The sequence below is a fragment of the Alosa sapidissima genome, chromosome 2, assembly GCF_018492685.1.
Source record: "Alosa sapidissima isolate fAloSap1 chromosome 2, fAloSap1.pri, whole genome shotgun sequence".
Lineage (NCBI taxonomy): Eukaryota > Metazoa > Chordata > Actinopteri > Clupeiformes > Clupeidae > Alosa > Alosa sapidissima.
The window spans coordinates 34,106,260-34,131,930 of record NC_055958.1 but is presented as its reverse complement, the minus strand read 5'-3'; the positions used below and the strand labels follow the sequence as shown (position 1 = coordinate 34,131,930).

Genomic DNA, 25,671 nt, shown 5'->3' with positions numbered 1-25,671 from the left:
GTGATTAGCTTCGATAATAACATCACAATAAAATAAAGAACTGAAAGTTATAATAAAAATCCACCCTGAAGCAAGCCAAATTAAAGCCACAACAGAAAAGAAATAAACAACAAAAAAACTCCACCTGAATCCAACACATAATTCCAGACTGGAGTAAAAGAGCGCAGCACAGCTGAGTAAGCAGTAGGGAATGCTGAGGTGTAGTTCACAGCAGTTGGGAATGCTGAGGTGTAGTTCACAGCAGTAGGGAATGCTGAGGTGTAGTTCACAGCAATAGGGAATGCTGAGGTGTAGTTCACAGCAGTTGGGAATGCTGAGGTGTAGTTCACAGCAGTTGGCTGAGGGTCTGTATGAACACTCCATCACAAGAGTACTGTGTTGACAGCAGAGTTAAACATGCACAATATTCCTGTTCTCGCCCCAGCTAGAGTTCACTCATCCTGGGACTTTGAACCTGAGCTTGGGCAACATCAAGTTCAGATAGTGCTTAGATAGGCTACTGGTTCTGTGATGGAATGTTGAGACTGACCAACGAGTTCTCTGCTCCTCTAGATCCCGCCCTCTAACTCACCTGTCCTGAAGGAGGAAGTGAAGCTCAGTGACAGACGGCTGCTCTGTTCTCCATTACAGCTGAGCAATTACTCTGGTATGTGAGGAATTTTAGTGGAAAAGTCATTTTATAAGTAGATTTATAGAGCATCATTGTTTGTGAAAACAAGTTGAAGCAGTTTAAACTTTGCAGAAGAAATGTAAAAACACGGAGAGTATTCAGAGACTGACTACAATTTTCACTCTCATGAAAGTGAAAGTAAAGTCAACAAATCAGCCTTAAAAGGAGAGACTTAACGCACACCAGTGCTTTGGAAACCATTAAAAGGTCAGATATCCAGAGGTGGAAAGTAACGAAATACATTTACTCACGTTACTGTATTGAGTAGTTTTTCTGTGTATTTTGTATTTTTTAAGTAGTTTATAAAATCGGTATTTTAAATTTTACTTGATTACTTTTTGAGTGAAGTATTGTACTTCGCTACATCAAAAATCCCATCCGTTACTTGAGTAAAAAAAAAGTTAAGACTAACGAAAACAGAAAGGGAGAGAAAGAAAATCGCGCCCTAAACCCCTAGCCTAGTGATAATGATCAGCATGTAGCCTACAACAGGACATGAATCAAGCTGGCGCCATGCAGTCTTTCTGAAAGTGATGGAGATGGAGCTGGATCACGAGATGCATCAGATTAGCCTAACCTATGAAAGTGTATTTTCCGCTATTCCAATGGGTTGTCTCAGTTCGTTTTAGCACCAATGATTGCGGAGATATTCAAGCAAACACCATGGGATTTCGTGTTTTGACGTTTGTGCTCACCTTTCTTTGGAAAGAAGTTTATTAGCAGTTGTTTCCCCTCATTTTGTTGTCTCTCTTTTTCCTGTTTTGGCCTTTGTTTTTAGTAACCTGACTTGGCTTTCTTGGAGAAAGACATTGCACCAGCAGCACAACAATTAGCGGTCCACTACTAGCGATGCTCAACTAAATAAACAAAAGATAGACTACCTTATGAATCGTGCGGGCGGACTAAACCATTTAACTCTTTAGCAAGGGAGAGTGAGAGTGACCTTAGACAGTTTTCACTATGTTTTGTATACAAAATCCAGTCAGTCAAACTTTACATTTTGTCTGACATTCATTTTTACATTTAATTTTGAAGTTAAAATATTCAGGTAAAATAAATATATGGTGGAAATAAGTATTGAACGCTTAATTTTTTTTTTCAGTAATTAGCCTAAACTTCCATTGAGTCTATTCGAAATTTTCACCACACATTATATTAACACACATATAGGCCTAAAAAATCCAAACATAAGAGTTTTATGTATTAAAGTGGAATGACACAGGAAAAAAGTATTGAACGTGCCTACTGAAATTTCTTCAATACTTTGTGGAAAAGCCTTTGTTTGTAAAGACAGCTTCAAGACATTTCCTGTATGACAAAACGTATTAGTCGCCATATCAGGTGTGATTTTGGTCCATTGTTCTAAACAGATTCCATGGGTCCCTCTTGTGAATCCTGATCTTTAGTTCCAGATTACTTCCAGAACTGTTTAATTGAATTTAATTGAATTGGCTGCCTTCAAGTCTTTCTGGAGCTTTCTCCGAGTGGTCCTTGGCTCTTGGAATTGACTATCCTTCTGACTCCCTGGTCAGAAATATTGCGAGGTGATCCTGTGCCCTGTGCCGGTTGATGATACAGTGATGTTTCTTCCACTTGGAGATAATGGCTCCCATGCTGCTTACTGGAAGATTTGGAAGACTGAAGTTTTGAAATGCATCTGTAACCAGTTTCATTGATATGTTTTGCAACAATAAGGTTGCAAAGGTCTTGGGAGAGCTTTTTGCTTTTATCCATCATGAAATGTTTCTTGTGTGACACCTTGGTAATGAAAAACCTTTTTATAGCCCATCAATATGTAAGCTACTAACCAAGCTTATATTAATTTGCACAGATAGAAAGGATAACTACTCTCTAACTACTTACATATTCCAGCTCGTTCCTTCCCTTTCCTTGCCTTAGTGCTTTTTCTTAGCGTGTTCAATACTTTTTCCCTGTGTTATTCCACTTCATTACACATGACTCTACTTATGGAGTTGTTTGGATTTTTTATGTGTGGATTACCTGAGTTATTACTAATGCCTGATGAAAATGTTGTGCCCCCTGTATTCCACTTTTCAAGGGCCCTCTCCTCTATTGCCCTATACTTCCCACTTTCCCCCCCCAGTTTGACGCCCTTTAATCTGCTGAACCTTCTGCTCGTTTCCAAATATAAAAAAACTCTCTGCAACTCAACATTGGCCTGCCTGCCTCAGCTGCCTGTGAGGGGCTTTTTAGTTGTGCTGGATTACTGTTCACTGCAAAGCGACCCAAGGATGAGTGAGCAGTAGTTGATTTTCAAAGTTAGTTGCAAACTTAAAGGAGAACTCCGGTGATTTTTCACATAGATCTCCATTTCTCAACATCCTTATCAGGCAAGTACCTCCACTCGGCGGCCATATTGCAACACTTTTTGGGCACTTATCGTGCATCTATTTCGGCAGAAATGCGTGTGCGTAAGGCTTCACGACACCAATCTTGCTCCAGCAGCGAGATCACAACAGATGATTGGCACGATGTCTTCACAGGACACCACATGATTGGCTCAATGTATTTTACAACACACCACATGATTGGCTCAATGTATTCACATGTCATCGTTGTGATGCGGAAGGGTTGTGATATGTGTAGACAACTGCCATATTGCCGTTACAAACTAACCCCATGCATTACTATGGAGGATTTTTTGAGTGCTGTATCTCCTCATTAGAAAGTCTCTGGTAAAACTAGTTGTTCTGGTACGCCCCCCCCCCCCCCCCCCCCAAAAAAAAAGTAACTAAGTAACTTTTACTTAAAGTACATTTTAAATGAACTACTTTTTACTTTTACTTGAGTACATTTTCAGATCGGTATTTTAACTTGTACTTGAGTAATATTTCATCAAGGTATTGGTACTTTTACTTGACTACAATATTTTCATACTTTTTCCACCTCTGCAGATATCTGAAGTCAAAGCAAAGTTTTCTTTTCTTTTACTGAAGGAGAGAATGGCTTCAAGTCTAGAGGAGGATCTTACCTGTCCTGTTTGCACGGATATCTTCAAGGATCCTGTTATTCTGTCGTGTAGTCACAATGTGTGTAAAGAATGTCTGCAGGAGTGCTGGGAGAGCAAAGAAACCAAAGAATGTCCAGTCTGCAGGAGGAGATCATCAAAGGAGGGGACACCCCCAAATCTGGCATTAAAGAACCTGTGTGAGACCTTCTTACTAGAGAGGAGTCAGACACACGTGTCTTGCAGTCTACACAAAAGAAAACTTGAGTTCTTCTGTCAAGAGGATCAGCAGCTTGTGTGTCTTATGTGTCAAGACGAATTACACAAACATCACAAGTTCAGTCCCATTGACAAAGCAGCAGTTGATGTGAAGGTAAGTACACTATCGGGACTCCACATGTCCCTGTACAAATACAGTAGACATTCACATCCATTAGACTGTTTGCTTCTGAACTACCGGTACTGCTGTAGATGCCACTGCTTGGTTTAATTTCCTATTGTGGTGCGGTCTTTAGAGCTTCAATTATTGTTCTATATTTACACACCTATGAAGTAGTTCAAGTTTTTTGGCCGCATTATGCTTGACACATTGCAACAGATTAGCGATCTGGCAGACAATCAGTGCAGACAATCAGTGCAGTGTTCCTACCAGAACACCCATCTTCCTATGGCTGCTCTTTAACGGGACTTTAACTTCTGATGTCTGAACACTGTGTCATCCATTATCCTGTACTTATTTACTCTATCATTGTGTAATGTTTATGTGAAGCAACACACACATAGAGACACATACAAGCAAGGACACACACACACACACACACACACACACACACACACACACACACACACACACACACAGAGGAAGAGAGAGACATATAGGCAAGGACACACACACACACACATACAGGCACAGAGAGTTAGACTGTTTGTTTCTGAACTACTGCTGATACAGCTATGCTTTACTTAGATGATTCATTTATTTAATGTTGCCACCTGGAAGTATGCTCATATTACTGTCTCTCTCTGTCACACACTCTCTCTCTCTCTTGCTCTCTCTCTCACACACACATACACACATTTATTTATTTTTTAATGTGGATTAACAAGACAGATAAGTATCGTGACAAGATCCACATGTGTCTTAAAAAGAATGTAGCACGGCTCTATTCAGGTCAGTGGTCAGTGTAATCTGAAAGAGACACAGACACATTATAGTGCTATTCATTTCAGGAAGAACTCACAGTCAAACTGCAGGACAAGCTGAAGGCTTTTAAGAAGGCTAAAGACACCTGTCATGAATCAGCTCAGTATATTAAGGTGAGTGGATTACTATGATGATGCCAACCCATATCCACATATGTCCGTGAAATGTAAGTAGAATAGGAATTAATTATTGGGTGTTTATGCCATGGTCTAGGTTGAAAAGGGTGTCATTTAAAAAGTGATATACTACACCTATAAAAAGACGTTCCATTCGAATTGCCTGATGACAGTTCTAAATCACTGCGCTGGCTCAAACACTAGTTGGTAACCAAGGCAACGGAGACTAAATACATTACAACTTATGACTTATCAACATTCCATAGCGTTGCGATAAACAGCTGAAAAAACGAACGATTTTAGCTCTAAAACTCATTTAGTATTAATAATTGATTTCATATTTATTTATTTCGTAAGTGACCATGGTATACATGGGATAATGCCCTTCGATGCGTCCATTATCAGAAATAAATTCGTCCATTTATTTCTGATAATGGACACCTCGTCGGGCATTATTCCTTACTTATGATTTGTATGATTTGATAAGTAATGGATTATGTATACTTCAGCTGAATTCAATGATTTTAGTTTAAAAAAGAAAATTATATTAAGAAATATGCCAGTATTAAATATATATTCACTTTTTACCTTTTAATTAATCCTAATTTTAGATTGTAAAGACTGTTATTATTTACTTCATTTGTGTTCTTCCATTGGGTTGCTTTATTTACTGATGCTATTTCTTATGCATAATGATGAAGACCCTAATCTTACTCATGTTGACATGCACCTTAATGTTATCCAGACTCAGGCCAAATACACAGAGACACAGATCAAGAAGCAGTTTTTGGAGCTTCACCAGTTTCTACAAGATGAAGAGGCAGCCAGGATAGCTGCACTGAGGGAGGAAGAGGAGCAGAAGAGTCAGATGATGAAGGAGAAGATTGAGAAGATGAGCAGAGAGATCTCATCTCTTTCAGACTCAATCAGAGGCATGGAAAAGGAGATGGGAGCTGATGACATCACATTCCTGCAGGTAGGAACCATCCACTGTCTGTAAGGGTGTTAGATCTCAAACTCTTAAGTCCAGTGATAATTTAACAAAAGCATGTCTGGCTGTAAGGGTGTTGGATGTCTAACTCTAATTCCAGTGATAATTTAACAATAGCACATCTGGCTGTAAGGGTGTTAGATCTCTAACTCTAATACCAGTGATAATTTAACAATAGCACAACTGGCTGTTTTGTTGAGGTGACCTGCCCATGCCACCTACCCCATTGCATTATCCTGATGTGTGATGTGATCTTTGGTCTCATTCTGTCATGTTTGACTCACTGGGCTTTGATAAGTGTGCTGTTGATATGGTGTGAGATGATTCTAGAGAGGAGAGCAGGAACACAATAAGATGGGAGAAGAGTGAAACGTGTGCACACACAGACACACACACACACACACACACACACACACACACATATAAGGCACTGCCGGGGAGCATCATTTAAGTATCAGGCCACTGTATCTTCCCCTGATGGGAGCCGTGTGAAGAAGGGGTGGAGGGACAAGGCCCAGAGTGGGTATATATACTCTTTTGATCCTGTGAGGGAAATTCGGTCTCTGCATTTATCCCAATAATAAGACCCCGTTTACACGAAGGGAAAACGCAGATATTCCCCTGCCGTTTGGCCTCTCGTTTACACCAAAACCCCGTTTTTATCACAGAAAACGATTATTTCTAAAACCTCCGGCCAAAGTGGAGATTTCTGATAACGCCGGTTATGTGCTGCCGTGTCAACAGGGATAAACGGCGTTTTAGCTTCTTAAACGTCACATTATGCGCCAGAAAATCCTTAACGTCATGTGAGCGCCTGATGTTTACAGTTTCTTTGGCTACTGATCAGGATTATCATGGATGCTGTTAAGGTGCTACTAATTTTTACTTTTGTGCAAACGCTTCTGGCCTGTTTGCATTTGCAACAACTGCTCTACATGGAGGAGCAGAGGCGAAGGATCGCACGGAGGTCAGCATTTTTCCTGCTCGTGTTAGTCGTTTCTGTGGATTTTGATTGACCAGCATGGCTTTATTCCTTTCCCTACACTGCCACCCATAGGTTTGGCATAGTTATTATGGCGCTTGACAGTGTATTTATGTGGGTTGATGTAAATGTGGCCTAAATGGGAAATCGGGAGAATCAGGAGAATTCATGTTAGTAATCAGAGGTGTTCGTGTCAAAGTAGAAAGTAGAAAGTAGAAAGTAGAAACAATACAGGTGATTTCACTAATGAGCTGATCCACTTGGCTTAAGAGTTGCGCTAATTAGAATCAGCTCATTAAGTGAATGGTTGGAACAAAAATGTGAGCCGGACTTTTACACCTCGAATATAACTCAAATAATCAGCAAGACGTGGTAAAATAGAAAAAAAGTTATCTCCACTTTTTTGCTATTTCATCTTGCAAACTTGTAAAATTCAGTTGGTTCAACTTAAATATTTATTTATCTGTATCAGTTCAAGAATCCCAAAGTTCACTGGAAGAATCATCAAGTCTTTCCTTAAAGGAGAAGTTCTGTGAAATTGACGTAAAGTGAGTGTAAACTTTTGTCTCATAGCTCATCTCGGCTATGACGAGACATTGAGAACTTTGAAAAAGCACTGGTAGTTTATTTACAAGACGATTTATACAGACAGTTCCTTCAGGAAGTTTACCGTTCGCCGCCATCTTGAATTTAGTCACGATAAGTCGGGCGACGAGTATGAATGAACAGGTATGATAAGGGATCAGATTCCAAAAATAATTCCATGGAAAGGCATGGATTCCAGTTGTTTCCATCTGTCAGTTTTTTAATGCAGATGTTGACAAGATTTGCCTGCTCTGCACCACTTATAGTCCGGTGGACAGCCCATAGAGCCCCATTGTGGACCCGGAAATGTTGAGTACACCAAAGTTTTATGATGGAAATATATAGTATGGGTTCCCAGCATGGTGAGCATGAGCTGCTTGGCCAAAATGGACAATGTTAGTATGTTTTTAGGGGTTACTGGAGATGCTGAGTCCATATCTGACATTTTCAAGATTCAAAATCACTATTTAAACTTAGTTTGGTCACATTTTACTCTCATTAAGCTGATTTTGCTGAGTTTTTTGGTACAATTTAGACAGATTTTTGGAGGATAGGGCTGTAGCGATATACATTAGGGCTGTAACGATACACGAACCTAACAATTCGATTCGTATCACGATTTTTGACCCACGGTTTGATACAAACCTCGAATTTTCTTTTTTTGGATGGGGGGGGGCTAGACATTTCAATAGCCTACCTTAGAATACCAGAGGATTACAATGTAATATATCTGTATTATTTTATATCTTGATATAAAAAGAGAGAATACTGAATATCTGATATTTATGACAGCACACTTTATGCAGATTAGCCTATAGCTTAGGCCTACTATTTCTATTACAACTCTACCACATTCAGCTGTCTGGTTGAAGCCTGGAAATATTGTAAACAAAGTAGCATAGTTAGCTAGCTTATCCTAGTCTACTGATTGGACTGTTCCGTTTCCTCATGTGTGTTTAAGGTAATACTGTTCTCCTTGGGACAAGCCTTTTGGGAAAGTTGGTATTGAAATGATCATTCAGTTCTCCCAGAATCCCCAGCGCGAAACATCGTGGGAATCTCAAGCACAGTCCAGCACGCTGGCGTTGCACAGCTCCCCCAACAAGCCATTGCCATCCTCGGCGCGGGCGTTCCCACATTCAGTCCAGCAATTAGTCTCTGGCACTGCCACACAGCAGGTGGGGTGCACACACCGCAAGAGCCCTACTCACCCTGGGGAACCACAACCACCAGCGGCCCAATGCGGGGCGTGCTAGCAGTCACCTGGTCTGTCGCCTCTCGTCCCCAGCTCCCTTCAGAGAACGCCCTCAGGTCGCACTTTCGCAGTGTGCACCACTGCAACGTTCCTCCAACACCTGGCGGGGCCTCCACTGCCACAGACTCCCCGGCGCTGAGCACCGTAACTGGCACTGCACCTCCGATGCTCCACTCCGTCGTCTCACCAGTCGGGGTAGCAGACTCCAGTTCCATCGCAGCCGGCAACGCTGCACACAGCTACAGCTACCGACGCTGGCGTCCCTCCTCTGCTGCCTTGTCGCAGAGCTGTCCTCCGCTGTTCCGGCCACTCCACATCGCCACGATCGCGCCAAGGCCTAGACCTTCTCTCTGGCTCGTGCCATCGGATTTCACACAACAAACTTTTTCCCCCCTTATTTTTCTAAAGAGCACCGGCGAACAGGCCGACTCGAACAGGCTCCGCCAACCGTCCGTCCTCAAGGCACCACCTCCTTGCCGCTCCACCTCTGCTCTGCAGCCAGGGCCACTGCCAACACCAGCCTAAAGCTGTCCGGCGGGGGCAGGGGCTCAAGGTCTTCTCTCGGTGAAGTCAGCGCCCAGGCCAGCGTCACTACCTTATTTTCCAAGGCCGCTTCCTCAGACCGCTCTCCCAGTAGCGTGAAGTCCTTCTCCGCCGTGGCCACTGCATCAAAACCCTCTTCAGGCAAGCATTTCTCCCGTAGCTAGGTCCAGGCGACAGCTGGTCTCCGGCTTCTACTGAAGGCTTCTCTAAGCTTTTTAGTACCCCTTACGGATCCTTTTGCTTGGGCCTCCACCTAGCGGTGAGCATGGACGGATTATGAACTTTCGGGCCCCTGGGCCCAGATGTATTAAGGGCCCCCCATCAATTGTCGCATATGTGGAAGGGGGGTTTAGAGGTCCTTCCTCAGAAATGTTTTAATTTGTTTGATGTGATTTCCTGTATTCTGGTGCATTTTGGGGATGGCCAATACTAAATTCAATCAGATTCATAGCCTACATCCTGATGTGTTGATATTGAGGCAATGATTTCATGCAAAGGCTTGGGCTTCAGGGCCCCCTGACCCCTTGGGCCCCTGGGCAGGGCCCGGTAGGCCCGTGCAGTAATTCATCCCTGGCGGTGAGGTCTCCCACTCCCGGCTCCTCCAGCACTGAAGACACTGTCTCCTACAGAATGCAACTTGCTCCTCCATGGAAAACGTGCCCATCTACAGGTGCTGCTTTGGAAAGCAGCAGACCGTCCTGATCCACCGGCTGTTGATATAACCGCATTTGGAGGGAGTTAGAAGACGGGTATGAAGAAAGGAGAGGAACTTGCCCACCTTGCTCGATTCAAGTCCTGTTGCTCCTCCTGATTTGTTAGATGTCATCAGCTGTAACTGCAAAGCTGGGTTAAAACTGTGTATACATGTATCTGGAAAGTGCAGCTGTGCAGCTGCAGGCCTGGCCTGTACTAATTATTGTTTCTGCAAAGGCAGTGATGTTACATGTGGCAATATAATTACACAGCAAAAACAGCAGAAGGACAGGGATGAAGAGTCTGGAGAAGATGGCGACAGGACAACGGAAGAGGACAGTGAGGAGTAGTAGAGGCTAGTTCTTCCCTTTGTTACTCAATTGTGAGTCACAGCAGAGGGCCAGTGAATAGCTATTTCCAAAATTATTGTGGAATTCAGAAATAACTTGAGGATCCAAATTATTCCTAAACACTGCACATTTTTATCCTCCAAAAATCTGTCAAAATCGCCCCCAAAAATTCAGCAAAATCAGCTTAATGAGAGTAAAAACGTGACCAAACCAAGTTTAAATAGTGATTTTGAATCTTGAAAATGTCAGCATCAGCATCTCCAGTAACCCCTAAAAACATACTAACATGGTCCATTTTGGCCAAGCAGCTTTTATAATATGATCAATATAGGTGATTATGCTCATTTATGCTAATTAGCTCAATTACACAAATTGCCAACATATGCAAATTAGCATCCGGCAGTTTCTGCATGCTGGGAACCCATACTATATATTTCCATCATAAAAGTTTGGTGTACTCAACATTTCCGGGTTCACCTTTCTGTCCACTGGACTATTAGGCCATCAATGAAGAAATAGGCACATGGTACCTTCCAGGAGCCATTCACAGAAACCCACCATCAGCACCAAAGCATCTTTTGCTACCGGGGAAGAGTCATCATCATCCCCTCCATTCCCAATGTCGACAAAGCCAGTTCCAAGTGGCGAGTTCCGAGTAGCGAGTTCCATCCCAGGACATGTGCCTTGATAACTGCCTCGTCTAACCTAAGTGAGCAAATAACTTTTCTTCCCAAATGTTCTGCTTCCTTCACCTTGGCAGCAAGGGCTAGGAAGGGTGGCTCTGTAAATCTCGGTTCTGCTGGAATTTTGCTGTATCAGCACCTAATTTGTGATTGATGTGGAAGGGTTAGGTTAAAACAAATACATAAGCTTTTGATTAATACAACTGTAGAGTTAAAGCAAATAATTTCAAATTCTTGGTGTATTGTTTTCCTTTTTTGAGTTTTTGTAGATGAGACGCGCTTCACCAGCTCCAGCTCCACCATGACTCATTATGCAGATATGGGCTGAATCCCAAAGTGAGCCCTGAGGACTAAGGACTAAAGACTCACAGACTTAATTGATCTCAGGTGCTAAGTGAGTGGCCCTATTCTAAAGTCTGGACTCACAGACTCAAAAACTTTGCTGCGTGTTCTTGTGAAATTCGTAAGGGCTATCCCAATGTCTCATTTCAAAGGGTGTGAGGGTTTGGGTCTGAGCCCTTTCCGTGAGTCTGCGTCAGTGCAGACTTCACCAAAGGGAATTACCCATAAATATCAAAGCGGTGTGACATTTACCGCAGAGACCATAGGGAAATCCGAAAATTACAAAGGTAAACAACTGCACAACACACAACCAGCTTGTAAAACAAGAGTTTGGAAGAATGTGGAATAAGGCAGCCGGCTCCTGTGCCCAGGTTGTGTGAAAAGCAACAAACTTAAAATGAAAACTCACAAACCGGCAAGTGTCTGCAAAATCTTTGTTATGAAATGTCGCCAAGGTAACATGTGATCTTGTGAAGTGCTGTCCCAAACCCATTTATACCCATCTGAGCCCATGTGGCCTCACACACTCACTCACTTGGCACCTATCAATTAAGTTTGTGAGTCTTTAGTCCTTAGTCCTCAGGGCTCACTTTGGGATTCAGCACCATTGTCTCTGCTCTGTGTTTGGTGGCTTTACTGTTGAGGTCTGACAGGTTGGGGGTGAGGAGGCCAGTTATTTTGGATGCAGTGTGGGTGACACGTAGAGTATGAGGTGGAGGCAGTAGGATGTAGTTATCATATTGAAGCAGCAGGGGGAGCAGTAGAGTAGAATGGGTTGGATATGATCTGGTACAGCAGTAGCAGGTGACGGGGGGGCAACAGAAAGGGCTTTGAGTTTGAGACAGAAGAGAGTCTCTGCTGGCAGCATTTATGGATATCAGGGGTGTGTTGAACTAGGTGGTAGTGGTGTAGTTGTTAGGAGCTGGGCTAGTGTGCAATAGCCTTCAAATTGTCGGTTTGATTCCTGGCTTCCACCGTTGTGCCCTTAAGCAAGGCGTCCATCTTTTCATTATGCCTGCTATGCACCAACTGGTCAGTCAGTAACAAAACAAAAATACTTATGTGTAGGATGTGTCCACTCTACAAAAAGACCTTATTGTACCAATAATGTTCAACCTACTCTCTTTTTTATTTTCCAGAACTACAAGAGCACAGTGGAAAGGTGAGTGATCTGCCTCCTGTCTCTCTCTTCTCTGTGGTTCTGAACCCAAACCCACAGCAGCACTGACTCCTGAATGTTATTCCAGAGCCCAGTGCACACTGCAGGATCCAGAGAGGGTTTCAGGAGCTCTGATCAATGTGGCAAAGCACCTGGGCAACCTCAAGTTCAGAGTCTGGGAGAAGATGCAGGAGACTGTTCAGTACAGTAAGTAGTCTACTGTTTAAAAATAAATAAACACACACAATCAATCTTAGGAGTACTTGGATAGACTGTGCTACCTAAACATATAGCACAGTAGTAGGTCTATTTGTCTAGGGGATATAGCAGATAAAATCCACATATCAAACAAACAAACAGAGCAGAACCAACTTCCATTAATCAAACACATCCTACACACTGCCCCTGTGATACAGATGTGGAAATGGGACCTTGGGAGAAAAAATGGGAGAAAAAGTCCCTTTAAACAGGAAGACACCTTGAGCAGGAGACTGGGTGGGATTATGTGCTTGGGGCCGGCATTGTAGAGAGAGACGTGCCAGATGAGTTTGTTCATGTGTCTGGAGAAGCAGATAAGCATACGTGTACATGATGCACACAAACATTTGAAATTGACAGTGAAGAACTCAAATATAATAATAGGTTAAATCATCAAATCCTAACTACCAACTAATCTAAGGACTAAGTATTGTAAGGAGGACATAATGGCACAACTAACACGGACTCAGAATTCTCAGTAAATCACACTTAAGTTGGTACAACTTACAAAAACAATTAGCGGAAGTTTGTTCCCAGACTGCAACAGCCCCAGTCAACAAGTTCTTAAAGATATCACATATAGAAAGCCGAAGTCACACCCCTTCCGTTAGTCACCATGGGACTTATCTTTAAAAAAATTATGAACAGCAGTCAATGGTGAAAGAAATTATTTTCTGGTCCCGATCGACTTGTGCCTTGAATTACCCATATGATGTTTGTCAATTTTAAAGACAATTTTATCATGTAAAACATTTGCAGTTTGTTTCGTAACTATTGAATTACAACATTGTGACAGATCGTAATTCCAACAACTACAAACCCATCAGTCGCACTAGTGACACTAGCCCATTCACACAGCCACACTGGATTGTACAAGCATGCAGCAACAGGTCTTACTTGAGCTTCCCTTGCCGATGAAAATACCATGAGTCAGAGAATTAAAGGGGTGGTTCAGGATTTTGGACATAGGACCTCATTTCCAAGTTAGCAAGTGTGATATTTATCAGTGGTTTTCAACACGTTTCATCCAGTCCTTCTAGTTGCAGAGTTTGCAGGTGCTAGGTTAGCACACTCCAATCCTAGGTAATATCAGTCCGCCGCTGCCGTTGCTTATATGTAGCCCCACATGGATAGCATGGAACCATCGTTTTTCGTTTTGATCTGTAGCCCCCCTGCTGGACTGGACCCTCCGAAAGGAGGGTAGGGCAGACACAGTTTTCTGTGAATATCTCGAGAACCGTAGGGTTTAGGAGGACCACCTTTTTTTTGTATTTTGATCTTAAGGGGGCATGTCAACCCATTCCATAACCACTCATTTCATGTATAGCGCCACCTAGTTATAAACAAAAAGTAAAAATGAGGTGTTGTAATCACAGGTATCTGTGACCTAACATGGTCAAAACTGCACGAAATTGGAAGTGTAGGATCATTATGACACCCTCTCAATGCACGCCAAGTTTTGTGGAATTCCGTTCATGGGGGGCCATACAATAAATTAATTTATGTTACTATACACCAACTGGCCTGTAGGTGGCCAGAGACAGTTTTCTGTGAATATCTCGAGAACAGTAGGGCCTAGGAGGTCCACATTTTTTGTATGTTGGTCTTAAGGGGACATGTCAACCCATCCCATTACCACTTATGTAGGATCCCCGTGTAGGATCATTATGACACCCTCCGAATGCATGCCAAGTTTTGTGAACTTTCGTTCATGGGGGGCCTTACAATAAAATAATTTATGTGTACATTTAGTAGTGAACGTGGCTGCGCTAAAAGCCTCATAGTGGCTAAATCTAAGAAACCCTTTACTATAGTTTACATAGTTGCTAAATCTAAGAAGCCCTTTACTATTGGGGAAGAGTTCATTCTGCCTGCTGGTAAAGGCATGTGCAATGAAGTCCTTGAGGAGGCTGCAGCTAAAAAAATAGCTCAGGTACCGCTTTCTGCAAGCACTGTCCATAGGCGAATTGATGATATGTCAGAGGATATTGAGGCACAGTTGTTAGAGAGGGTGAATGGGTCACCGTGGTACGCTATCCAAGTTGGTTGGTTGCAGGTCACTGGCCAGAGTGTTTGAGTTGCGAGGGCCGCTGCAGAGATTTCTTACAGAAAAGAAGTCACCGTTAGCTGCATATTTTAGTGATGAGGGCTGGGTGTCAAAACTCGGTTACCTGTGTGACATATTCGGGTTGCTTAATGACCTCAACCTGTCACTGCAGGGGAGAATGACGACTGTCTTTAAACTGGCAGATAAAGTCGCTGCATTTAAAGCCAAGCTTGATTTGTGGGGACGACGAGTGGACCGGGGTGTATTTGATATGTTCCAAACAGTAGTGGGGGTTTTGGGAGAGACTGAGGCAAGGCCCTTTCTCTCGCAGCTGGTGCGCGATCACCTTGTTGTGCTTTCAAATGAGTTTGAGCGTTACTTCCCATCCTCCAAAGATCCACGGCAAACCAATGAGTGGGTCCGCAACCCATTTGTCAATATCCCGAATAGTCCTAACTTGTCAGCGCAGGAGGAAGAGCAGTTCATCGAAATTGCAAATGACGGTGGTCTTAAGAGTGTGTAGGCTATGAGGAAACCTCTCTGGCGGGTTTTTGGGTGAAAACCAAAGCAGAATATCCCGAGATAGCCGTAAAAGCGCTGAAAACGTTGCTACCATTTCCCACCACGTATCTATGCGAGGTCAGGTTTTCGGCAATGACTGCAACTAAGACCAAATTGCACAATCGACTGGACATTTCAAACACACTGAGGGTGTCACTCATACCTGTCAATACTCCCGTTTTTCCCGGGTTTCTCCCGTATTTCAAGGTCATCTCCCAGCACCCTCCCTGTTATTTCTCCCGGAAAACTCCCGTAATTTGCATGGCCATCAAACTTAATTTTTGAATCATTGATCCATTCAGGTTGCCAGATTGTGTATGAAATACACCCTACACATACACGATCACTTCAATTTCAACCATTTTGTCATAGGCTAAAACCTGGCAACCCAAAACCCAAATAAGGAATGAGTCTCGTCGTAAGCAAGCGGGCAATATGAAATTGTCTTATATGGCAAAAAATGCTACAATATCAGTATTTGCCCAATTGATCTGCTGTTACATCAATACTGTGCGTCAAAACACTTTACTATTAATTAACCGCCAACAAAATGAAAGTTATGTGAAGCAAACACTATTGTGTTCAACACAATAGGCCTACATTTGACCAGTGATGGGCAGTAATGCGTTAGAAGTAATGCGTTACTGTAATCCAATTACTTTTTTCAAGTAACAAGTAAAGTAAGGGATTACAATTGCAAAAACAGTAATTAGATTACGTTTACTTTCTTGCAAGCAGCCTGCGTTACTGCGTTACTAAACCGTGATTTTGCCATAGACAGTAAAAGAATTTGGGATTTTGTGACTAACTCGTGACAATGATGTAGGCTATAGCTGCGCGACATAGATGTAAACAAGAGACACACGTGTGCAAGACATGGCGTGCAGGAGAGAGTGCGAACATGGAGCATTTAATTCATTGCAGTTCAGACATTACGAAAAAAAAACATTAATGCTGTACACACGTGGGAAGAAAAATGTTGTCTACAGCGGAAAAACTCCACCTCAAATCTGAGCAAGCACCTAGATGTAAAATAGGACCAAAATAGGACCACCGCCCAGTCCAGCACATGTTTTCCACAAAAATAAGTCTAACTGTCTCACTGAATTGCATTATGCACACTCAATTCTCACTGGTATCTGCTAGACAACAAGTACCAAAACATGATTAGTTCATAGATTTCACATGTAATATACATTTTATACAACCCCACCCCCATCTTGCCTGTTCATAATTCTGAGAAATTCTTGAATTGTGTGCATGTGTGCATGTACATGTTTATGTTTATGTGTGTGTGGGTGTGTGTGTGTGTGCGTGCATGTGCTTGTGTGTTTGCCTGTTTATGTGCCTGTGTGTGTGCATGTGCATGCATGCGTATATGTCAACTGTGTGAGTATGTGTCATACGTAGGATTACTGTGAATGTATGTGTGTGCGTGTGCATCTGTTTATGCACATGTGTGCATATGGAATGGGTTAAGATGACCCCTGGAGGCAAACATACGCAAAAAATTGGTCATTCTAGGCCCTACGGTTCTCAAGATATTCATAGAAAACTGTGTCTGCCCTACCCTCCTTTCGGGGGTCCAGTTCAGCGGGGGGGCTACAGATCAAAACTAAAAACGACGGTTCCATGCTATCCATGTGGGGTTACATGCCCACCAAGTTTTGTGTACCCCGGTCTTTCAGTGTCCCGGGAATCCTTGTTGGTGTACGTCACTAAATGTACACATAAATTATTTTATTGTAAGGCCCCCCCATGAACGAAAGTACACAAAACTTGGCATGCATTCGGAGGGTGTCATAATGATCGTACACTTTTAATTTCGTGCAGTTTTGACCTTGTCTGCCAGAGATATTGTGATGAAAACACCTAATTTGTTTTTTGCTTTTTTGTGTTTAACTAGGTGGCGCTATACATGAAATGAGTGGTTATGGAATGGGTTGACATGGCCCCTTGAGATCAACATACAAAAAAAAATGGTCCTCCTAAACCCTACGGTTCTCGAGATATTCACAGAAAACTGTGTCTGCCCTACCCTCCTTTCGGGGGGTCCAGTCCAGCGGGGGTGCTACAGATCAAAACAAAAAACGATGGTTCCATAATATCCATGTGGGGTTACATGGCCACCAAGTTTCGTGTACCCCGATCTTTCAGTGTCCCGGGTACAGCTATAAATTTGGGCATGCAAAATAAAAAAATTTTTTTTAAAAATCTGACTAAACCTATATGACCGCCGCTTCGCTCTATTAGCACTCTATGTTTTTTTGTAAATATATATAACATAAGCATCTAACAGAAAAAAGACTATACAGCTACATGATTAACTTAAGTTTTATATGTTGCAATGATGGGGTCCTTGGAGAATTTTCCACTCCATGAGGGGCCCCCGGCCCACAAAGGTTTGAGAACCCTTTAGGCTACTTTAAAAAAACTGCAGTTATTTTTTGCAAGGAGATATGTACAGCAAGCATCAAAAGCAAATAGCCCAGACCCTTTATTGGGAAAAACACTATATTTGGTAACTTCCATAGACATCCAAAAATGGGCTGGGATGATTGTATTTGGAGCACTAAGGTGTCAGATGGTACTATAAAAAAATGGTTACATTTTGGCGCTCAGAGTTCAGGTAGGAGGGCCCCTTAGCAGGATTTTGCTTAGGGCCCCATGGAGGTCTGAACCGGCACTGGATAGAGGTAGAGGGAGAGGTAGCCCAGCATGGTGATATTATAGCCAGTACGTCAACACAGCAACACTAAATATGTATCTCAAAGGTGAGGGCAGGTGTTCTTTTTCCCAATTAGCCTCTCACACACACACACACACACACACACAGGGGCGCAGCTACCCATTTTTGAGGGGTATGCAACAACAATATTGGCGCCCGCCCCCCCCCCCCCAAAAAAAAAACAAAAAAAAAAACACAAACCACTAAAGCAAAACAAAAGGCCAATAATTTACACTATTACTGTGCATTAGTGTCTATTGAATATGTTTTTAAAGAAATGCTGCCAATTTGATGTTTAACTTGATGTTATACTTGATAAGTATTGATAAATGGTGCATTGCCACTTTAAGAGAGTCTAAACGGTTCTCATAACGTCCTTTTGCCAGCTATGGCTCACAATGAATAAGGCTGATAGGCACTCTAGCCTTGTTTGTTTGCACCACATTGACAACACAATATTAAGTTATTACAAGGAGCCTTCATTGTTAGGATATGGAAACACGTAATGAGTTGTTGCTAGCATGACATTTCTGTTTGCAGTTGGCCATTAAAAGTGCAGTATGAGCATGGTAGCCACCTAGCTATCTGAATGGAATAGTCAAGTCAAGTCAAGTCGGCTATGTTTCAATCAGCATTATGCTTAACAAACGCTAGTTAGTCTGTTAACATTCATATTTGCAAGCCTCCAAGTACAGACGTCATCACTTTAAATCCTACCTGTTGCCTTTCACCATCCACTTATTTAACTGAGCTGCCTTGCTACAGCGGCGCTTGGCATGTTCATTTTGTGAAGATGTTATGTTACAGATCTGGCTGCCCAGAAAGTATATGATTTAAGAATTCCTGAAATGTGAATTGTGATCTGTGAACTGTGAGTTTTCTTTTCTGTAACTGAAAGAGTTTAATTCTAAGAAAAGGGGGGATGTCATGTCCATGTGTAACACACCCCATCAGAATGTTCAGGGGTATTATGAGTAGAGCGGATAAGGTGGAGTTCATTAAATTCGTACTCAGTAAGCAACAGACGTGTCTATCTGTGGTCCATATTATTTAGATTAAATTCGGCAATATCTCCTTAATTCATCAGTAAAGTTGAGATATAACAGTACTATATACACCAGGGTACGAATAGCATCCACTTCTAACTATACATTGATGCAAACAGAATACCTTATTCAGAGTGTCTAAATCAGCAGCACAAAACCTGTTGCCATTGACAGCGGTAATTATATGTTTACAGCGAATTACATGTAAATATTTTACCGTAGAACGTTGATAAATCCCAATCAGGTAAATGGAGCATTCTACTAGCATTGTGTATATCAATCAGTTTTGGTTGATTAAGGATTTAATTTTCGCCAGAAGCAATCAAAGGGACTTAATTATGCTATGGAGGAGTAAAACTTTGACCATGGTTATCCGTCAGGGTTTTTTGAGGAAATAAACTCCATAAATAACCATTAAAGGAAATGAAATGGAAAACAAGCATGGAACAATGTTTTCACAATGGAAAAATGGTTCCATGCTATCCTTATGGGGCTACATGCCCACCAAGTTTCGTGCACCCCGGTCTTTCAGTGTCCCGGGAATCCTTGACGGAAAATTGCTCATACGAAAAGAAAACTATATGACCGTCGCTTTTCTGCGCGGCGGTCATAATAACAAAAAGTTGAAATCTGATAGACAGATAATGAATGATCAACACACAAGAGCAGGGGGAGTGGTACAAATAAACATATCAGTAAGTTATGTAAAAGACAAACAGTAGAACAAACAAAATAGAAAATAACATAGATCAAATAAGCACTTATACTAAGTTAAAAGCCAGGAAGTAAAAGTAAGTTTTAAGATGTGATTTAAAAACAGGCAAAGACGGAGCCAGTCTTATATGTAGTGGGAGCTCCTTCCATAGTTTAGGGCCAGTTACTGCAAAAGCCCGATCGTCACTGCTCTTTAACCTTGATGGTGGGACTACAAGGCGGCCTTGGTCAGCAGACTGACCTTGATGGAGCAAGTGGTTTTAAAAGTTCTGACAGATACAGTGCCTATAAAAAGTCTTCAACCCCATGCTAAAGTTGACTAAAAAGGGGAATAAAAAAAAAAAAATTGGAAATGGATCTTAATCTTACCTTTAAGGACACCATTTTTTTTGTGAATGAATAATGTATCATAAATAAATAAATGTTCTTCATTAAATACAGGGTGCATACCTCTATGTTAAACCTATGTTGAATTTCCATAGAGGCAGGCAGATTTTTATTTTTAAAGGCCAGTTATTTACATCCTGATCAATTTCCCTTGGCCTTTGGAATTAAAATAACCCCAGATCATCACATACCCTTTACCATATGTGACCCAGCGAAACCAGTCGTTTTGGTAAAATTTACAAAATTAAGTTAATGTGCTCACATGAACGGCCATTGGCTAAGCTTTCAAACGATATGTATATTGAGGGTATTGCAAAAAGTATCGCTAAGATAACCGCATCCAAAATTGGCATGGTTCTCCTGTCGCGATACGCCAAAAGGGGAGAAAATCACCTTTTAAGTAAATTGTAACGTGCGATAGTGTGAGGACACAGCTATTATCAGCCTTACGGTAGCGTGACTTTGAAGCAGATGACTTACTATGTCAAGTTTTATCAACCGAGTGAGTGTCTTCAGAGCCCATTTACGGAGAGCCGGATCACTCCCTATTAACTCCATTGTAACTGCAATCTGCTGCAGTTCCGCTAGGGGCGATCACGAATAAGTGCAAAAACAATGGGGGTCTATGGAGCTAGACGGCTAAATGTGTCTCTTTCACCTGGTTGTCGTTGAAAAATCGAAGATTGGATTGTGGTTTCTGCAAGATCAATGGTCATTATAGGTCAAAAGTTGAATGAACGAGTACTTACGTCCTTTCGATTTCTTACAGGTTGGGTCGTTGTTGCCCACAACACACTAGCTTTCTGCTAATGAATGACGTCATTGACGCATTTGAAAGGCTTTTTAGAACAAATAAGTGACTCAAAAAATTTAATACTCAGCAGTTTGTATTTTCTCTGCCCCCTCTTTTGCATGCAACATTTAAATTTCTGGGCAAAAAATGATATCACGAGAAAAGTGGATTTGAGGGGTACAGCTCCATAGACCTCCATTCATTCTGCACTTATTCGTGAGCGCCCTCATGTGGAACCAGAACAGGAACTGCAACCAGTTCAGAAACCGGAAGTTTCCCCAGAGTGGCGGTTCTCCCTAACCTGACCCTAGCCAGATGAATTTCGCTCCGCCTAGCTCCACTCATCCATCTGGAACCGATCCATTGAAGTGTTGCTTCAGAAGGCTGGGCCTAATCAAAAAATGCTTGCATATGATTGAATAAGCCACTTGTCTGTCATCTATTGACGTGCTACTTCAACCACTCACATCGAAGCCAACCCGTGACGCTAATAACAGTCTCACAGTCGCTTCTACGCTATGTCACATCTATGAAACTCCCGCCCTGCGTCCTGATTGGCTGTACCATAAAATCGGTTGCAAAAATCACTCTCAATGGAAGAGGTCCCAGATGGATGTGAGTGAAGCTAGGCAGAGCTAAGCGGAACGAAATTTATCTGGCTAGGGTCAGGTTAGGTTCTCCCCTTATTAGACATAGACCTCTCCAGAATAAGTCCCGCCTCCTAACTTCCGTATCCATCCAACCTTCGGTCGTCAAATGTCTATGGGAAATAACATGGCGTTTTGAAAGATCGTACCTGTCAAACTCTGTAGGTGACAAAGTAGAAAAAGCTGCTGGGCCGATTGGCCTACACACTTCTGCCATCTAGTTTCCACTGGATTTTTTGATTTTCGGTGCCGTTTAAGTAGTATAGTCTATAGTATACTACTTAAACGGCACCGACAATCCAAAAATCCAGTGGAAACTAGATGGCAGAAGTGTGTAGGCCAATCTGCCCACCAGCTTTTTCAACTTTGCTACCTACAGATGTTTTACCGGTATGATATTTCGAAACGCCATGTTATTTCCCATAGACAATCGACGCTTGGAAGTTGGATGGATACGGAAGTTACGGAGGCGGGACTTATTCTGGAGAGGTCTATTCTCTGGTGTCATTTTCTGCCCCCTAGTTAATACCTGGGACAGTCATAAGGTGTCACTATAGAATATAATTAATGTGTTTCGGGGGAAGTAAGGGGAGAAGAAGTTTTATGTACACAGATTGTGTAGGCTAGCTAGGCTACAGGCCCACTTTTAAAATGTGCTACTGCTTCGACAATGGACTTTTCCTAGTCTGTAAAATGACGCCAGGATATTTCTAAAACTTTGTGCTTTTGACCGTTCGTGCCCTGAAAGGCAAGTCTTTCACATTGATATTCGGTTACATCTGCCAAGATGAAAGAAGAAAGAAATTTGAAATTTGTTCACAATATGAAAGTGTAGACTGTATACTGTTGAATTATGCAAAAACCTGAAATTCGACATTTTAACCTGTACGTTTGTTTATCGTGGATATCCTCAAAATAGCACTGTGCGCAAGACGACTGGTTTTGCCTTGCAGGGTCACATATCTCACGATTGGCATGGGGTATTTTCCATAAGATCATCTCTCAATGCATATCAAACCAGCTATTAGGCTAACTGAAATAAAACCATCCCAATCTCTAGGTATGTTGGTACTGTTACTACTTCTCCTGCCATTACACTTGGTAACACCACTATTAATAATGACCATCATTCACATCCTCATCACACATCACTCAGTGTTCAGCTCATGTGTGTGTTCTTTCTCTCTGCAGCTCCTGTGACTCTGGATCCTAACACTGCACACCCACGACTCATCCTGTCTGAGAATCTGACCAGTATGACACGCGGTGATGAGAGGCAGCAGCTTCCTGATAACCCAGAGAGATTTGATAAGTATCTCAGTGTTCTGGGCTCTGAGGGCTTTAACTCAGGGACTCACTGCTGGGACGTGGAGGTTGGGGACAGTACCTGGTGGTGGGTGGGTTTGATGACAGAGTCCCTCCAGAGGAAGGGACAATATGGCAATGTGAGTGGAAAGTGGACTCTGTTTAATAATAATGGTAAATATATAACATGGTCTCTACCACAGCCCTCCACTCTCCTCACAGTGGAGAAGAAACCCCAGAGGATCAGAGTGCAGCTGGACTGGGACAGAGGAGAGCTGTCATTCTCTGACCCTGATAATAACACTCACATACACACTCTCACACACACTTTCACTGAGAGAGTGTTTCCATACTTTAATGGTGGTAGGGTGTCTCCTCTGAGTATTGTAGCAGTGAAGGCCTCTGTGTCAGTAGAGCAGCCCAGTTAGAGCAGAAACTGTCTCTGTCTGAACAAGAGCCCACATGCAGCATCTGAAACCCCTATGTTGGAATGTTTTGACTTAGGAAAGATAACCCCTGTGTCACTGAACTAGGGGTGACCCTCAGGATGAGGGGTGGTAAACATTTCTTATCTCTGTAAAACAAACATGGTTAGGTGATCACTGGTGGGTGACAACTTGTGATTTCCGTGGGTGTGTGTTAAAGCAGCACCAAAGAACTTTTCCTCTGTCGCATGCACGCTTTGTTTATCCAGCGGCTTTGTAAATAACAATGTCCATACACAAGGTAGAATTTGTTGCATGATTTTATGAAAGTAGGCTATGATGTATTGTGACATCATGCAAGTCAAATTTGTAGTTTCTTATGTCTCATTCCATCGAACTACAGATCCGCTACCCGATCTGGCAAACTTACATAGTGCGGTTATAGCCGATAGAGGGCCGCGAAGCGAATGCAGAAGTGCCGTTCACCCTGTTACGAGTTGATGAACCGCAGAAAAAATTTTGGAAACATTTTTTTAAGGTGCAAAAAACTCTTTGGTGTTGCTTTAAGGGTATAAGAGTTGGCTTCACCCACAGATGTGTGGGCTTGTTACTTTGACATTTCACGTGGGTAACATGCTCCCGGCGTCGTGAATAAAGCTGCAGTCTCACACCATTTGTCTTGGATTAATTTTGACCACACTGCCACAAGCACATCAAAATATCAGTTCAGTAAACTATGTGGACATTTCTGCTTTTTAGAAGTTAGCTCAATTAGAGGGTTAATTTGGTGGCCATTTTTGGAAGACAATGAACACTGTATACACATTGCAACAGTGACATTTGGCTATATACATTACAATAAAATTTTATTTTAATTTTAATTATTTGCAAATTGGTAATGTATATGTAACACCTGTGCTGTGCACACTTGTAAATAATTTCATATGAGTTACATTTAATTAAAGATGTCACTGAGAGATGAAAGCCTCTGCCATCTAGTGGTGATTATTGTGTAACTACACTCTCCTCTCTCACCTGTGAGGTTCCCAGTAGCAGAGCAGCAACACAGCACAGGTCCAGCTAATTCTGCTGCTGTCTGATCTGAGGTCAGAAATGCTGGAGATTAAACAGCACTATAGAGACTGAGAGCACTGCAGTAAACACAAACTCCTGCACTACTGAACTCTTGATCATCATGCACATGAAATAAAGAATCATATTAATCTGATGCATTGGCAGTGTTAGTGTCTCTGTCTCTGTCCTTCATAACCAGATGGCAGGTCTAATCTACACCAGGGAGCTTTGGGCTTTGCTGAGTTTGAACACGATGAGAAGGAGGAATAAACAGAGTCAGAACTGTGTGATTTCCACAGACAGATAAAACAGCTCTAATGATACTACCATGGGCGTAGATTTAGGGTGGGACGCTAAGGACTAGTCCTAATCAATATTTTAAGATGACAAAATTGTCCCCACCAATATTTTAGCGAACTCATTTGTGCTGCTGATTCCGACAGCCAGCACAACATTCTTCTTCTTCTTCTTCTTCTACTAGGTTTTACGGCAGCTGGCATCCACAATGTTGCATTGCTGCCTCCTGCTGGACTAATGCTCTACAAAATTAAATTCTCCCATACAGCCCAGTATCAGATACAAACTTAAAGAAGTGGCGCTTTCCCTTTACACTTGTGCCCACATCAAGCACACTTTTTAGTGACACTTCCTTCAGCCCACACCGCTTTAGGCACCTGAACAAGTCTTGCCTATGTGATTCATATTTCCTGCAAAATAGCAATACGTGTTCAACAGTCTCCCTCTGCTGGCAAGAACACAGTCCGTCCTGATGCTTTCCTAAAATACACAGTGTGCTATTCAGACATGTATGGCCTATTCTCAGTCTTGTAATGATAACATCCTCCTTACGCTTACCACTAGCACAGGCCGTAACTGAGTCAGAAACACTACTATAATGACATAATGACATTACATACAATAATGGAATAGAGAATGATGTCTGCCCTTTGTGTCTTGATCCCAAAGATGTTGCCATTTAATAAGAGAATTCTGCCATATGATACTCTTTCCTTCAGACTTAGACAGTGTCAGAGGAACATCTATGGCTTCTTTTCGAGTCGCCTCCTTGGCCAACGCATCCACCTTCTCATTCCATCTGATTCCCACATGTGCAGGTACCCATAAAAATGACACCTTCACTCCCT

General features: G+C 42.3%; 1 protein-coding gene across 1 annotated transcript; it reads left to right on the top strand.

Moving 5' to 3' along the window:
• Positions 1 to 562: 562 nt before the first annotated feature.
• Positions 563 to 23,717, top strand: LOC121693358 (zinc-binding protein A33-like). The gene is made up of 7 exons (XM_042072736.1): positions 563 to 882; positions 3,586 to 4,011; positions 4,869 to 4,955; positions 5,704 to 5,934; positions 12,522 to 12,544; positions 12,630 to 12,748; positions 22,914 to 23,717. The coding sequence occupies exons 2-7, from the start codon at positions 3,634 to 3,636 to the stop codon at positions 23,453 to 23,455; spliced, it is 1,380 nt and encodes a 459-aa protein (XP_041928670.1). The 5' UTR covers positions 563 to 882; positions 3,586 to 3,633; the 3' UTR covers positions 23,456 to 23,717.
• The last annotated feature ends 1,954 nt before the right edge of the window (positions 23,718 to 25,671 follow it).

Excerpts from the sequence above, each read along its gene's own strand:
- LOC121693358 (XM_042072736.1), top strand. The coding sequence starts at position 3,634 with ATGGCTTCAAGTCTAGAGGAGGATCTTACCTGTCCTGTTTGCACGGAT. Across the intron at positions 5,935-12,521 it reads ATGACATCACATTCCTGCAG|AACTACAAGAGCACAGTGGA; the intron begins GTAGGAACCATC and ends TTTATTTTCCAG. Across the intron at positions 12,749-22,913 it reads GCAGGAGACTGTTCAGTACA|CTCCTGTGACTCTGGATCCT; the intron begins GTAAGTAGTCTA and ends TTCTCTCTGCAG.